The sequence below is a fragment of the Protopterus annectens genome, chromosome 1.part1 (genome assembly GCF_019279795.1).
Source record: "Protopterus annectens isolate FY-2018-M chromosome 1.part1, PAN1.0, whole genome shotgun sequence".
Lineage (NCBI taxonomy): Eukaryota > Metazoa > Chordata > Ceratodontiformes > Protopteridae > Protopterus > Protopterus annectens.
The window spans coordinates 1,565,037,556-1,565,055,194 of record NC_056726.1 but is presented as its reverse complement, the minus strand read 5'-3'; the positions used below and the strand labels follow the sequence as shown (position 1 = coordinate 1,565,055,194).

The window sequence follows — 17,639 nt, the reverse complement described above, 5'->3', positions numbered from 1 at the left end:
AGTGCTTTATCAAGGTGCAAGTACTGTAGGAGTAAGTGCTAGGCTTTACAGATAGAGAATAGTCTACTTGGGAATCAAGTAGAGATGAACTTTTCAGTTATAGGATATGCTGGTTAGATCAGCAGTACAGCTCGAGGAAGGTAGTTCTAAGGGAAAATTTGAAGAGTGGAATTTAGATGGCCCGAATAGTTTAACCTTGTTTAACCACCGCTGCTCTTGTGTGCAACAGTGGCAACTCCAAGCTAAATCACGCTAACACACATTTAGCGTGTTTTATAGCAGGGGGCTGAAGGGAGCTAGGAATTGGCCCAAATCGACCAATGGACTACTAGTTTCTGGCTGAAACTTCACCAAATCGGACAAAAAGGCCGCTCAGTGCTTCCCACTCCCACTGGTAAGCAAAGAAACTTCCCTCCTTCCTAATAAGGCAATGGATCAGTAACAGGAACTGATGGCATGTGTGCAGACATTCTTAGGATACGTGAACCTGTTCTGCCAATTTATGACCAACTGTGATAAAAATATGCACTTTTGCAGAAAAGCAAGCCTCTCTGTACAGGTCTGCACCACATCCCATATCAAGGACAAGCCCCAACCACCAAAAATGTTTTAATCCATTTCCAAGATGACTTCACATTGGAGATAGAATGGTGCACTCACTACCTTGCTGTGTCTCAGAGCTAAACTCTGACTACCCAGAACTCACTAATAAGTGAGTGTTTTTCATAGCCTTAAGTGCACATTTGGTGAATGGAGGCTGAGAGTATCAAACCTTGGACTACAGGAAACAGTTATTAATAGCTCATAGCCTTAAATCTTGTTCTTCAAAGAACTAAGCACCAAAACACCAAGGAAATCCCAGATTGAGCCAGCATGTTGAAGCAAATGTGGAATGAGCTTAAGTGAAAGAGCAAATGAATGTAAGCTAGCTTTCACAATAGAGCAAATGAATGTAAGCTAGCTTTCACAATAGAGCAAATGGATGTAAGCTAGCTTTCACAATAGAGCAAATGAATGTAAGCTAGCTTTCACAATAGAGCAAATGAATGTAAGCTAGCTTTCACAATAGAGCAAATGAATGTAAGCTAGCTTTCACAATAGAGCAAATGGGTGTAAGCTAGCTTTCACAATAGAGCAAATGGGTGTAAGCTAGCTTTCACAATAGAGCAAATGAATGTAAGCTAGCTTTCACAATAGAGCAAATGAATGTAAGCTAGCTTTCACAATAGAGCAAATGGGTATAAGATAGCTTGCAAAGTGTTCAGGGCTTGATTTTCTTATTATCTGAACATGATGCCTGATTTATATAGGACACTGCTCTGCACAGAATGCTAGGATATGTATGCTTCAGGCTTAAATATTAATTTTGTCTTTAACTTCTTTATTCTTTTATTTACTGTATGGTCATTTCTTAAGCTGCAATATTAATTTCTGATTGTATATATATCACACAGTTAGTTAACTAAATAAAAAAATGCATAAACACACACACACACACACACACACACACACACACACACACACACACACACACACACACACAAATGTATGAATAAATTAATAAAATAAACCACTTCTTGCAATATTCTGAACAGTATTAATATGTTTTAATTTAAATGCTGGTCGGATAAGTTACTTTACAGAGAACTTATGCAGTGCTGTTTCAAGTATGCATCAGATCTTTGTATTTTCTCAGACACCGTTTTCAATATCCTTCACTTTGTAATTTAGACATATATATATATATATATATATATATATATATATATATATATATATATATATATATATGTTTCTTCAATTGTTCACGGAACTTTTTGCATTTTCTAAAGAATTTTACTGTTGTTTTTCTGATGATGCAGCTGCTGTAGCCTGCTGTAAGCAAAGCTCTTTCCTCACTTTCTCTATAATAATTTTCTGTTGTTGACTTTTGCAGTTCATTATATTATTCTAATCTTAGCTTCTGTCTCTCTTTCTCTCCAGACTTTTATTAATCACTATTCTTCATATTAAGTACATTTTGTATTTTATTAAATTCTATGATTTTTGGTGGTGATTTTTTTTTTTGAATGCTAATATGTAACAAGTGTTCTGTCGCTTTCGTAACTTGAATAGATTATTTCATTTCCGTATTAGCTTTTAAGGTTTATGATGTGCCTGACAACAAAACTTGCTAATGTCTGTAACTAAAATCCTGATTTATGTGTAACTCTTTTATTTTCTGCATTATATAATGGTGCCATTTAACAAATATAAAAAAATAGTGTAGTTTAAAATCATAAGTAAGAGCAAAACAATAATCTAAACCGCTGTGTGGTTATTTGCAACAGATATAGTTTCATGGGTTCATAGCTAGCTACCAGGCATGCAATCCAGATGACTATTAGTATGCCTAACCCAGATTTCCAGTGCCCCAAAGCATTGTCCAGTTAAGTGATTTGCTCAAGGTCACACACACTGAGCAGATAAAGACTGAGGGAATCATTCTCTGTAGCACAGGAAGTAACTCTTTAACAGCTCATAGCTTTAATCCTCTCCACTGACTGCCAGTCTGAGACATAAAGGATGAGCTCTGTCACATGGCATACAGAGATAAATCCATGAATATGACCTAGTTGAGCCATGTTGAATTAGCAACATGGATGGGGGGAAACAGGCAGGGATAAATAGGTTTGAGTAGCAGATACTGGCTCAGCTATTCTGGGGAAAAGAGGAAGAAATGGCCTGTTGCAACAGAGATATCTGCTGGAGAGCTAATTTACTGCTAAGAGCAGTGAGTCAAGCTGACTCATTTGGAGTTTTGTGCACCTCACCATTCTAGTGTCCCTAAACATAAGGTTGTGGAGCAAAAAAAAAAAAAAAACATTAACTATTTTTTAATCTGGTGCTCCATGTTCTAATGCCCTAATTCCCTCATGTGCTGTGTGGAAGCAAAAAAAAAATAAAATAAATTACATTCTGTCATCTGGTTCTCCTTCCAACCTCTGGGGGAGGACCGGGTTCAAACACCCTCCCATGCTACTGCCTGCCCTTGCATTTTCATGAGGAGCCTAAAATTGACACCTTGTACCCAGGGTGGCTGCCTCCTTTCCACCCCAGCTACACTTCTGGGGTCAACTTGTGCTTGCACTACCACAAGCAATGATGATATACACAGTAGGTGTCTTATGATTCCATGGAATGGCAGCACTTGAAAAAATTGCTGTGCCACTATGGAATGTGGTTAGGCTAGGCCCACCTGACATTCTGATTGGCCTGATTCTTACCACCCAACCCTCACTTCTCATGAGGCACATGTGTGGTGAACTCCAACACAGAAAATGAATAGGCCTTAGGGATCTTGCCTTAGGTAGGAGATGGGTCCACTTTTTACCACGAATGCAGGACCTGCTTATTTCACCAGGGGGAAGTAATGAGTAGAAACACTATTGAACCCTACGCAGGAAAGTATTTACGTATGTCACTCAAGTCCTGCACAGAAAGGTATTTACTTATGTCACTCAAGGTCTGGAGGACCTTAGGTCAACTAGTGCCCTAAGCAAAAGGGCTCCACAGCGCCCCCCACAACTCCACCCTGTGCCCCCATCCTGGTCTACCTATACCAAATAAATACTGGAAAAGCACCCCTACTAGAGTGGTTCCCTAGGCAGCCGCCTAGATGTACTATGCCTAAGGCCGGCTGTGCTCAAGGTGATACAAATGCACTAATTGGATGAAAGTAGAGAAGCCACTGGATTTGGTCAGGTGGACATGAAAAAAAGGGGAAATGCAAAAAAAAGATGTACTGTGTGGTACTCAGATGAAACATTTAATAGTACACTGACATTATAATTGTATGTTGAAATCACTTGGCTTCTTCTACAGAAGAGAGAATGAGATGTTTATCCAAACATAATGTGACATAGTTATAGCTTGAAAATAATGGGGAAAACAAATGACTACAACTCATAAAAACAGAATAACAAGGGCACAACTCTCAACCTCTGAACATTAACAAATCTTATTACTGGCCTTAAAATGTATAACAGACATTGTAAAAAGGAGCACCTATCCCCCTTCCAGCACTGTGTTAATTATTTCTAGCCGCATTGTCCTGTTGTACTGCTGAAGTTACCAATAGAGCACCTCATCTAGAAGCCCCCCTGTGCACTTGGTCCATTTGTCTATCTGCACTCAACTGTCTGTTCAAGAGCGACCTCTTCTGCATTAAGCTGAGCACTTCCTGTGGACTTTGTGGCCAAAAGAAAGAAAGAAGGCTGGCAATGGTAGAAAGATTGTTGTAGTGAGATCTAGACAATAACAACCATCGTAATCCTTTTTATGCAAACTGTAAAGCTGTATCAGAGGTAGAGATAACACAACAAATAGTTACCAGAGGTTTGTTCTGCATGACAGGGGCAACTGCATTGCTAGGACAGTGATGGACATTTACAGCAATGAGTTGATTTTAGTGGTAGTGATTTTCTGGTTTGAAGGGATCTAAATGTATGGCAGAAGGGTCTAGTGACTTTTATGTGAAAGACTTTGATAAACATACCTTATTGAACCAAACTCAGCAAAAGTATTTGTCTTTGAATATACACACGAAGAGGATAAATATTTTCTCCTTGAAGTTGTGGCTTTGGAGTTGATTAAATTTGTAAAAGGGGTACAGACTGGATATCCTCCAGGATGGGAGCTTTGGGAGACTTTCTACCTCGAATAAATCATCTTTTGGTGGTCATAGGTCTATTTGACCCTGTTGCATCCCCATAAATTATTGTCACTAAAAAAAAAAAAACACTTGCCTTTTCTGTCTTTTGGCCATAAAATGGATGGCAGAAGGATCTTTCATTGTTGGGATTACGAGTAAAAGTGAAACATGTGCCATGGGACAGCATGCAAAACAGACAGTAGGAGGAAGTACACAACAAGGTGGCAGGATTAGTGACGTCATTAGAAGTGCATGGTTTAGAATCCAGTCAAGAATTACCTGTTGATTGTTATTAGCAGCTTATAACTGTGATCTTTTGTATCAGAGAATTCAACCTATATGGGGCTTCTGTTAGAGACTAGAAAGGGGAGTAGTTTGACTGTTTAAAGAGGTAAAGGCAGGGGCAGAAAGAAATTTAAAAGAAATTGTGCTACAAAGGAAAAAAAAAGAAAGAAGAGAAGTATAATGACTTCATGAAACAGACAGTTTTGTCTGTCGGTGTTTATAAAAAGAATTTAGCAAAAGTTTTTTTTAATCACTGGTACTTGGAAGCACAGGCCAGATCCTGTTATCCCCAACATTGACTTACACTGTGCACCCATAAAAGTTTACAGTGTTTATAAAGAAACGTGAAGCATGCAGTCAAAACTCTGTAATTGCTTTCTTGATAAACTAAGTGCTTTGAATTTTCTTTCAGATTTCAGAGAAGTACGGTCTACTAGAAGAAAGCATTTCCAAAGTTTATAAGAAATGTAAAAGAGGGTAAGTGTTTGTCTCTCTCAACAGCTATTACCTTAGCAAAGCTGACAAACTGATAATCAGAGAGGAAACAAGGCTAAACCAATGAATAAGAATGAATGAATGAACTGATACAAAGATACATAATTGCTGGATCATTTTATTCATGTATCATAAATAGGAGTACAAGTGTGAAGTGTGTATGACATACAAGTGAGTTACAAGAGTGTACAGGCCCTACATTACAATATGTTTATAATATGTAAATAGTGAGCCTCACATACTCCATTTACAGTGTTTTCTATATTTCTGCGGGTTGGGATTTTGTAGTGTATTTGTAAACAGTTTTTGAGGGTTTTCTGGTTGTAGGTATGAAACATTCCATAATGATTTAGCAGGTATGACAGCTGGAAGACCACAATCACCAGCTGTGTGGATTCTATATAAATAGAGAAAAACAGAGAATATATTGCACTTGTTAAAAAATAACCAATCTACAATCTGTGACCATTTTCAGTAATAGCTCTTTAAGCAGTCTGCTTTTTTTGTTTTTTTAATTATGAGAAACAAACATTTTATATGTTTCAAACCCTATTTCATAAAGAACAAGCACACATCTCACGCACACACACACACACACACACACACACACACACACACACACACACACACACACACACACACACACACACAAAATGACAAAGGGTACAAATTACAAGCTGCTAATGAGTATCCATCAAATAATTCTGGATTTGGTTCTAAACTGTGTGGTTCTAATCAAGTCGTGTAAAAATAAAATATTACTCTCAGTTATCTCTAAAGAGGAACTAGCTAATTGGTGTAGGTGGTTAACAAATTTACACAATTTCTGGCTACTTTTTTTTTAATTTCAATAGATAGCCCTTTCTTTCTTCCTAGCAGACATTATGTTATCCCATAATGAATATAACTCAGGTGTACTTACTCAAAATGAATATTTGTTTCACAAAAATGTACTAAGTACAGCATGTTTGTGTTATCCAGAAGATCTATGAACATACAACCTTAGACAGAGAAAGTGTGCTTTATTGCAATTTATTGTAACGTTAAGAAAGCTAAACAAAGTAATATTAGCATTTCACACTCGTATCCCATAGCCAGCTTGAGGCTGTTTTCTATTTGTGATTTTAATGCTGTCGCCATAGCAACGGCATACATTTTTTTTTAACACAAGAGGCATAAGTTTTATGAATCTGTTTCATGTGAGTCACAGACACATGACCTTTGAACTTTGTATAACTAATAATTAAATCTTGTTAGATCATGTTTCTTGGCAGCCCTATAAAACAACAACAGCACGTCTGTTTGTGAAATAAACTTAGTTCTCCTTTTATGAAAATCAGCTTCAGCAAACCAGGCAGTTCATTTCCAGCTGTGTATGTAAACCACAGTATGTATTAGCTCTATAAATCCCAAGTAATAGCAGCTGATAAATCTGTAATATGCATTAAGGTTTCTTTTGCCCAGTAAAGAACATATCATATATTTTAAGTTGTTCTAAATATTCCACCTGTTTTTTTAAACAAAAACAGATGCATCATAAGTAATTAGTATTGCAGGTTATGAACCCTGTGAATGAAGTTGCAAATAAAAGCAGTTATTATGTATACCTTATTGTAACATCACAATAACGCTATATAATTTGGTATTTTTACTATTTGGAATGAAAGTACTTGACTTATGCCTACCACTTTGATTAAATATGGCTGCCAATAATCCCTTCCATTAATTAGCATTTTGTACTCAGTGGCATATCGCTTACTCAGAGTTGATCTCTGCCTGACTTACAAAGCCATGTCCAACTCAGAATTGATGGACATGCTCCACCTAAAGAAATCCAAGTCACTGCGAGCCACGCGCTCTAGTGAGCTAAACCTCGCCACAACAATAAATAGAACATGCTGGAATGATAGATTCCTGTCACAGAGACACCCCATGCTTTGGAACTTAATTCCAAACTACATTAGGCAGAGCCCCTCACTAACACTCTTCAAGAAAAGCCTTGACGAGTGTATGGGTAACAGAAAATACAACCCTGCGATCACTTCATTGGCTCTGCTTGACAGAGGCTCAGTTAATTAATCAATGGGGTGGTGAAAGCCGACACACTCTGGCTAGGCTTATAAATGCCTTTGGGCAGATAGCCTAGTACCTACCTATGAACCTATGAACCTATATATAATGATGATTCTGTATGACTAAACCTACGAATGACAAACTGGTTTTGAAAAAAAATTGATTTCTCCTATTTTTCATTATTTCATTCAAACACTGATTCAGTTAAAGCAAATCGCCTCATTATTGCATCAGATACAATATTGCATTCAAGGTATGCACAGCTATCTTTTTTATTTCTTATTTATTAAGTTGTTAATTGTTTAAGGCCATTAAGGTCAATTACCTCTATTCTGGATACCTGAGGATCACTCTGCACTTAACTTTTCTGGTACTAAAGCATGGAAAGGTGGAGTTGGTTGCTAATTAGCTGTTTCCTGTAGTTTTGGGTTTGATTCCGACAGTTGGCATTTGCTATGTTTGTGACTCTGAGTCATTTGATCAGACAGTGATTCTGTGCATCTCTTTAAGAAATGCATAAAAATAAATAAGCTGTACTTTTCAAGCAGAGACCACTATAAACAAATTAGGCTACATAAAATGTAATGGCTCATAGCTTTAACCCACTGTGGTAAGCAATCAACTATTGGATTAAAATGTTTAATGACACTGAAGATGAACTGTTAATAATCTTGTCTTTTTTCCATGGTGGGGCTCAGTTCACTCAGGTATCTTGTGTCCTTGAGTAAAATAGAATATAAATGCTAGCTTGTATTTAGGGTAGCTATGTTCTTATATTACTGTATTATCGAGTACATGACCATAGTGTTTTACTTCTAATCTGAGAACCTGGCAAACCCTCAGACCCTAGCCCAACTGATGATGTGAAAGGATGAAGCTCTGATTTGAACCCAGAATACCTGAGTTTGCATAGTGGCAGTGCCACAGCTGAGGAAGAGGCAGGTATTGCGTGTCACAGGACTGGCACACTGGTGGCATCTAGTCCACAAATTCTAGGCCATGACACAGACAACACAGACTAATAGGATATGTATATTATCATACAAATGCGTATGTAGTGCAGCATCAGGCTGGCCACACTGCACATTAGCATTACCATACCCACAGACATTAGGAAATGGATAGTGGTGTAGCCATCACCATTTACACTGGTAGAAAGAAACAGTAACATGTGACTGCAGCGGTATCATATGGGGTATAGTTATGTGAGGTGAATTTCATAGGCATATTGGAAGGAGTCAAGGTACACTGCGGTGTGTACTGTTGGGGTTCACTGCTGTGTGTGGTAGGGTTGTGTAGGACCCCAAGGGATTGTGTACTTGTATCCTGACTCAGCATTCTTGTATTAAGCCTGAGGAATGTCATTGCCCATGACCTTGATGAGAGCCATGACTTAGGGGGGCAAGCTGTGTCCCCAAAATAACAAAGATGGGGTAGAATGGTGGGTAAGCCCCTACAGCAAAACATATCAGTAAGTGTGTGTGCATGGTATGCTGTAATATACACATAACAAGGCCACTGCTTAACCCCCCTTATGTATTTGGTTGACATCTTCATTTCGTACGATGTACTACCAACCCCATTCACATTTGGTAGTCTTGGCTTGCCACAACATGTGATCCTTGAAACCCACACCTCCCCTGTAGGAGGCCCTTCCCATGGTCTCTTATGTTCAGTCTTTGAACCCTCCCCAGTCACAGGCAGACAGTACAGTGCCATGTCAGTGTCACAGGTTCTTAGCTGTACATAGACCATGACATCTGCCTCACCCTCAGTGACATTCAGCACAGGTTTTGTTGTTATTGTTGAGATACTCTGTTGGACAGAACTCCTTCCTTTAGCCTGGGAAGCTAAAGTTTACAGATGCTTCACTGATAATCATCTCTTTCAACACTGGCCATTTAAAAGTGAAGTTGCACAAAATGGCACCAGTGCTTTATATAATTTATAAATAAAACTTGCTTCCAGGAGATAATTTATAAATAGACATTTTGCATGGTAGTTATGCAAATGCAGTCACTTAGTCCCACTTTCTGTGACTCACTGTTGTTGCATGTCAGTGCACACTGTTATATCCATACACGTTATTGTGAGCTGCTCACATCATGGTATGCACAAATCATGTGACCTGTATGCTTGTGTATGTCATGTATATGGTACATATATACACACACATATATATATATATATATATATATACACACACACCTACAGCATTATGCTGCAGCACTCTGACCATATTACATTGTAAGCATTTTTTTAACAGCTTTGCGTTCTACTGTTTTATTTTATTTACTTATCCTTTTTTGAACAGGTTTGTCCCATTAAGCTAATAACCTCTATTCAGGAGAGACCAGAGGTGGTACTTATATCATCATCATCATCATCAACAATCCCATTTTTCCCATTTTCTACATGGGGTTGGGGGTGTTAACTGTCACCATCTCTCTCAATTCAGTGCTACACTCCTGCCTTCTTTGACACTCATGTCTGCCTGGCACAAATCTTCTCACACACAATCCATCCATTTCTGTGCAGGACACATTAATTTCCTCTTACCTTCTTCCTGTCTATACCAAATCTTCTTCACCAGATTGTTTTCTGCTTTTCTGCGCATGTGCCCAAACCACCGTAATTTTTTATCTTTGATCTTTTCTACAATTGAAGCTACGTTAGCTTCTGCTTTTATGTCCTTATTTCTTCGCCTGTCCCACAGTGCGCATCCTACCACTCTCCTCAGGCACTTCATTTCCATCACCTCTAACTTTCTCATCTGCTCTGTCTTTACTGCCCAGGTTTCTGTAGCATACATTAGTACTGCTTAAACCACTGTTTTGTACACCTTACGTTTCAGTTTCTTACATAAACTACACCTGACTCTATTTATATTACTACTATGGGAAATTTGTCTGCAGCATAAGGAATTTTCCCTACTTTTTTCAATAGGTGCCATGGGATCTTTCACATCCACCTCAGCTACCTCCAACTCAAGTAAATGGGGCCTTGGCTTAACATCCCATCCTAAGGACAGTACAATGTGGAGTGCAGCACCCCCTTTATGCTGTGCTGCAGTATCAGTAATCAATCTACATCATGTGGGAATATAACCCACAGCCCCTGCACCAAAGGTGACTGTACTACATATTGCACCCCAGACACTGTCATAACAGGTACATACTTTGTTTTCCAACAATAGCAGAGTGGCAGCTGAACATGGTTGGGTCCTGCAGAAGGCAGGATCACCTCTTCTGGCAGCAGGTTATACTGAAGTCTGTGCCAGTTTACTGTACAAATGCTACTGTGTTTGCAATCCATGTGTGATCATTTTTCCAGTTCTGCCATCCTTCTTTAAGTTCACTTCACTGGAGAAGGTGAGGCCCCAGTTACTTCAGTCTGTTCCAGCCAATGCTCCAGTGCTGAGCCATCAGTGATCACCATTAGCCATCTGAGATGTTTGGATCCATTACAGTGAGTCAAAACATGGAGGATGAATAGCCAAGAAAATGGACTTCACATGCTAAGTCTGAGATGGACATTTCTTGGGATATTCCCTTTTCTCCAATGTATGGCAATCTTGCAGTTAGTATATATAAGTTCAGGAAGGGCGACCCTACATCAGGTGGTGCTGGGGCATTGCTCCCCTGAAAAAAAGAAATTTAAAGGAGAAAAGTGAGGCTCTAGATTTGCTCTTCTCTTGCAGTTTGTCTTTCTTTTTGGGGGCGTGTCAGCACTTGGCATGTGGAGTACCAACATCTTAATAGTGAGCCATCATCACCAGCTTTGCCTCTGTCCACCTGAAGGAGGTGATTTGGAAGGGTCACTATCATCTTAGTTGGTGCATCTCTGGAGGTGTGGGAGTGAAGGCTGCTGTCCTTACATTGGATTGGAGAAGTGTTCAGTTGTTTCATGGAATTAGTTTCAAAGGCTGGTAGCAGCTGAGTTGCATTAGCAATTGGATGCCCACCCTGGCAACACAGATTAACTTCTGGCACTGTACGTTGAGTCACATGACTAACAAGCTTTGCCTGTGAAGCCACTATGTGGCAACCCAAGCATAACATTGACAACTCAGACCTAGGTTTGTTGGCCTTTGAGATGGCCTAAATCTGACCATGATAGGAATCTACTATATCCTACCCTGGTGTTTTCACTTTTCCCTCCATTATGTGTCATTTCCCTTCATTGTACAACCCTCCACATTACCATTTGTCTGCCATCTGTATGTATGCATGTGTGCATACAATTTCCTCCCCACATTTTGACGGCATCCAACCCTTGTCTGACAGTACCCATGTTTTATGTTTGTATGACAACCCTTTTTACTTCCCCTTCTCCATCTGTATATTATTAGCTGTATGGCTCTTTGCAAAACAGTTTCTTCAGAAATTAGCTGAATCCCATATTTGATAATGTCTTCTTGTTACCTATACCTTTCAGACTGACATTGCAGACATCAACATCCTTCAAAAAATAGCCCAGTGCTTAATAAAAAAAAAAAGCTAGCAAAGGTTTATAAGAAGTGACATCTGTGATGTCGTTTTGAAGGCAGGAAAGACATGGATTATTACTGTTCCATTTGTTAGGTTTAAATATATAATTATAGTAACAGGCAATTCATGCTAAGAGGTGTATGATGGTTTACCTCAGTCTTTGGCAACAATACCTTTCTTTCATGTTTGTGGTAATTCATCAGTAAGGCCTTACAGCCTAATGTCATGTAGCTCCTGTTTTGTGATTATTTCTGCTTTTTTACTTGTACTGAATATGCTGACAAAAAGCAAAATGTTTTAGTTCCATTGTTCGGTGTTTCTCCCATCAAAACGGTCTCTTTGTATAATATTTTAATAATGAAATGTAATAGTGCAGCTATTCAAGTTATTCTTTCAGAGTGCTACATATACCATCAGAAAGTATTTTTTGTTGTGAAATGTGATTGCAGTGGTAGTATTCATCAAAAGGGCAGCAAAGTATTCTTTGTACAAAAGTTACAAAATGATTTGTATATATAATACAGCTGTGCAAGTTATCACACAACATTTGTAGTAAGAAGTGAACTGGATACCTACAGTGCTCATCCCAGAACATGCCGACACTCTGAAAAGAAGAATAAAAAGACAGAAAAGAAATCTAGGCTTCCTACACATCTTTTTTTATGATTTAAGCAACATCTTCTATAGTAGCAATGTTTAGACCACAGTAAAATTCAAAAATGTCACCTCTTAATGAATGAAACTGTGTTCTACAAGAGAACTATAAAAGAAGTCAGGAAATTCCGTGAATTCCAGCAGTAGTGGCACTTCTTACATAATTTATTTTGCCAGTGCTGCATTTGTACATTTCACTGGGATTTACCATTGGGTACCAATTGGGATAAATGGTAAATGTTGCTTTATCAATATATTCCCTCAGTGAAGCCTTGTCTTTATGTGTAGATTTCATTGATCCTGCCTGAAGATGCATTTAAAAAAGGGATCCCAAATTGTGAAATTTCTCATAAGTTTAATTTCTCAATTCATTCATCTGCATCTGCAAAAGGAATGACCACAAGTGAGAATAGAGACATTAAGGTAATCTGAAGCTAACTGGTGTGTCTGTGTTATGCAACCAGGCAGGGCACATCTTGTGAGCACTACAGCTGATTGTTTGATTTGCAGTTATGGAATTAAAACATGGTAGTGGAAGGACTGCATGCTTTTGGTGTCAATATTTCACTACTCTACAAACTGTTTTTTGTTCTGCTTCACAGTTGGAGAAGAGTGAAACATCTATTTTTGTTTGTTTTACACCTCCCTTCTCTCTAAGTTTGTGTTGCCTCAGAGTTAGTATATAAAGCTTCAGGTGTCTGGGTTAGAGTTCATACATAGGGGTATAGGAAGATTGAGCTCCCAGCAAAAACAGTTGCTTTAAAATCTATCACAAAAAACTGTAATAGTAGTAAAAAATATATATTTTTAGTTATGCTTGATCAGGTACTGACTGAGTAGGCTGAGAATAATAGTAGTCAATACACAGTTTATACGGAGGTGTTGTTAGTTACTTACAAAAATATCTCCTGACGTGGTCCTAGCATATCTACTTCAAGCATACCATTCCTTCTGGGGGAATTCAGATGGAGAGGCAATTGTTTCAGATATTCTTTACTGACCATGCTTGCTTATAAACCCAAACTCATAATACCAAATAAACATCTATTTAGTCTGAACGCTGCATTCTTTCTGAGTAAACGTTAATGATGAGCTACGTGAAATGCCTTTGAAAGGTAGAAAAAATATTGTACTAGCATGGTTGCTGTTTCCTCTAGCTTTTTAGATATAATTTGTACATTTAATCAGGGAAGTGTTGTACCATGATAGCAAACCTCTTGTCTTCCAACATGATAAACCTAGACATCCATACTGTATAATCTTGGGACTCAGCAGTAAAATTAACCACCAATTGTTTTCAAAGCCCAAGAGATCAATCTTAGAGAGAAATACCAGTCAAGAATCTTTCTGTATTAAGGATCAAAGCTTTCCTTCAAGGACTGACTGATCACGAACACCAGTAAGGCAGATAGAGCACTCACTGTCGAGTGCTGAAACATTGATATTATTTCATTCACAAGACAGTAACTCTTTGTCTTTACTTTGTTTAAAACTTTCTGGATTTCTTTCTTCATATTCTCAAGCAGTGTTGCCACAAACTGCAGTGCCTTGTTTATTAGGCATTTATTAAGACTCTGCTTCTAGTAGCAACAGATAAGGTTATCCATCACTTGAAGTCCTGGTTGAAAGCAATAGTCATATCAACAGACCTATTTCAGAAGTATAATATTTAAGGCCCTAGGAATCCATCAGAGAAGTTACATATAGAAACATTTATTTTGCATCAAAATGTTTTCATTCGGAATTGTAGGAGGCCAGCAGTTCTCAGAGGCACACTTCTTACAGTTTATTTCACTTAGATGAGCTGTTTTTTGTCTGATTTCCTAAGTATACATTCACAGGTATTAGTTCATCCAGACATTTTGCATAAACCACAACTTAATTGTAGTGTAACTTATCTTAAGGTAATTATAGGTGTGTTCTATTTCCCTGAGGGTACAGGCAGCGGCAAAATTGTTACCCAATTTGCTATAAAGCTTAAGTGGAAGTACCTGAGGCATCATTTAAGCTTAGCTAGTGACTGAAGTGGGTAAATGTTTACCATAAATCCTTCAGCAGGGAAATTATGCACCAAAAAGGAGGATGGATTCAAAGATAAGGATATTTTGGTTTCCCAGGTGTTAAACTTATATCCCTGCTCATTCATATAGGCAGTGTATTTACATTTTGAAATGTGTACAGTGTTTCTACAGTGAGTTCAAGAGTGGAGTCATAGAACTGACAGATGTGCAAACACACGCACGCTCACACACATACCCGCACATGCACACACACACACACACACACACACACACACACACACACACACACACACACACACACAAGCACATACACACGCACATGTGCACACACACATGCACATGCACACATACACACACAAGCACAGATCATACAAAAGCTGCTCCTTTATACCATTTATTTACATGACCTCTCCTGTATTGACTTCCTTAATGGAAATGGTTGATGTACTAAAGACATGTCACATGTTGTGGCTGCAGCAGCATGGCTGGCATTATCCCACCTGTAGTGCTACTCCCATCAATCATTTCTTGATTACTATAAATTAATAATAACAATAATAATAAAAAGTTAATAATAATAATAATAATAATAATAGTAATAACAATAACACAAAAACCTAACTTTTCAGTAAGAGTACTGACTACTTCCTGACTTCACAACCACTCCTCATGGCTAGTTCAGATATTGTTGTTTTTAGGCCTGGTAGTGAGAGCTGACCAGTGCTGAAAGGCATGGAAGCAAGTCAGCGTGTCTGATGTGTATTTATTTATTTATTTATTTTGTCTATTTATCTATGTATAAAAGTATATATCTATTTGTCCATTTAAGGCAGCTGTTTATCTGTTTATCTGTTTTTACTGACCTACTATGGTAGCCCTATGAGTCTAGCTCATTTAAAAAAAATAATTGACTAAATGCTGCCAAGGTGTCATAGAAAGTTCAGTATTTTGAATCTCAAGACAGGATTTGAAGATAGCTGGAGCATTTATTTTCTACATGTTTTTATAGTTCACAGTACTTGTTTGAGAGGAGGCCATGGACATAATCATATGATTTTAGAAACAGAAAGAATCATTGGGTGCGTCAGTCAGAATTCAGTGGTAATTATTGTCTGTCATTATGATTTTCTAAAAACAAGTGTCTGAGTCACCCCCTTCTAATCTTGTAAATGGGAGATCCAGGAAGCCATGTTGCTCAGTTTAGTGTTTCAGCACAGAAGGTTCTCCAACAACAAAAGATAGCATCAGACTTACTGAATCTGCCAGTTGCTTTAAGGATTAGTTAGCTTAATGTTTTTGTTGGCATGTGTTCAGTTTATTTTTCACTATAAGCCAAGCCTCACTTTATTGAACCCCGTAGTAGGTCATGCATGAAAAGGAACCTGTGCTTTGTCATTTTCCTTGGCAATGTCACTATGACACTGAATGATTATAACTTGACAGTTATAAATGGGGGAATTATACCTGACAGCTTACCTAAGAGGTTACAATAAACCTTCCCTGTGCGATGAAACATTATTCTTTTAACATTAAAACGTGTGTGAAAGGCTGTACGTACAGCATATGTAGTTGAGTTACTTTTGTTAATCAAATCTGTATGGAATAAGCCCTTTGGTTTTAGAATATGCACATGTAAGGCTTCTGGCTGTAGAATATGCTCAAGTAAGTTACATTTTTAATCAAGCCAAAGGAATAAGGACTTTCATTGTATCTCATGATCCTGCAGGATTGGGTTAATCAGAGTTTACCCAGCTTCTTCTTAACGATGTTTTCATCCCAACTCTGCAAAACATTTTCCTGCTAAATGTTTGTAGCATTCCATTTCAGAAGTACAGCCAGTGTAAAAACAGCATGTCAATTCTGTTTATGTTCTTGCTGTTGAGTACCCACAGTAATCCAGTGGTCTTATATTGACCACCAGTATGCTGCAAGACAGGAGGCCAGCAAGCTAAAGAAAGAGGCTTTTTGTGCAATGCCTGTGTGGAAGGAATACAGAGCTAACTAATACAAATTGTGTACAGATCTAACCAGTAAGACTTAACAGATCAGATAGGCAACAGCTGTAACAATCTTGAAGTGTGAGGGCCCAAGTGTTGGGGGAGTTCGGTGAGACCACGAAAAATTACATTTGAATAGCCTCAAAGAGGTGCTAGCATCCAGTGACTCATGAGATGAGGAGTGACACACCATATGTGGCTGAAATTCCTCCCTACAAGCTTGGGAGGAAAAAATAAGACTAACTGAATACATTATCCAGAAATGGAAAGAAAATGTTGAACATGGTCGGCATGCTTTCCTTTGGGGGAATAGTGCTGGAAGCATCTTGTGGGATTAGACTTATTTTTGTAGTTGAAATCACTGTGAAAGAGAGCCATCTAAAATTGTCGGATATTGCTTGGGAGTCATGGTTAGGACAGTTTTTCAGCGTAACATAGAATGTGAGGACACTGCTTCTGGACTGGGATTTCTGGATGATACTTTCCAGTTTCAAAAAGCCAAACAGAATGGTAGACTTTGTTTCACAGCCCCCTTGGAAAAGACAGTGCCAGGATTGTCTGATAGTTGAGCATATGTTGCATAAATGCCGAAAGGGATGTTGTCCTGGCCCTGAACAGTGGCTCATATCCTTGCACAGGTATTGGAGGGAGGGTCATTAGAGATTGCTTCAAGACTCCAAATGTGAAGTTGACGAGGTACATGAAACCTTCTCGTGAAATGTACTTTGAGAGATACTGCACTAGGGTGGGATACAAGGGCTGCAGCTGCTTGGCATTCTTACTCTGCATTTTGTAAGCAGGAAATCTGCCTCCATTCTCAAAATAAAGTCAAAAGCATTTAAGCTGAGTAGAGGCCTCCAGCAAGGGTGTGCCTTTTCCCCCTCTTGTTCATTATTTTTAATGACAGGATATCAGCATACCTATCTAAATT

General features: G+C 38.4%; 1 protein-coding gene across 4 annotated transcripts in view; it reads left to right on the top strand.

Moving 5' to 3' along the window:
- GRHL3 (grainyhead like transcription factor 3) overlaps positions 1-17,639 on the top strand; it is a 154,402-nt gene that overhangs the window by 124,972 nt on the left and 11,791 nt on the right. For all 4 annotated transcript variants that reach the window (XM_044083212.1, XM_044083221.1, XM_044083230.1 and 1 more), the window contains one exon: positions 5,391-5,455. In XM_044083212.1, coding sequence (XP_043939147.1) covers positions 5,391-5,455 — 65 coding nt within the window. The remainder of the gene's footprint in view (positions 1-5,390; positions 5,456-17,639) is intronic.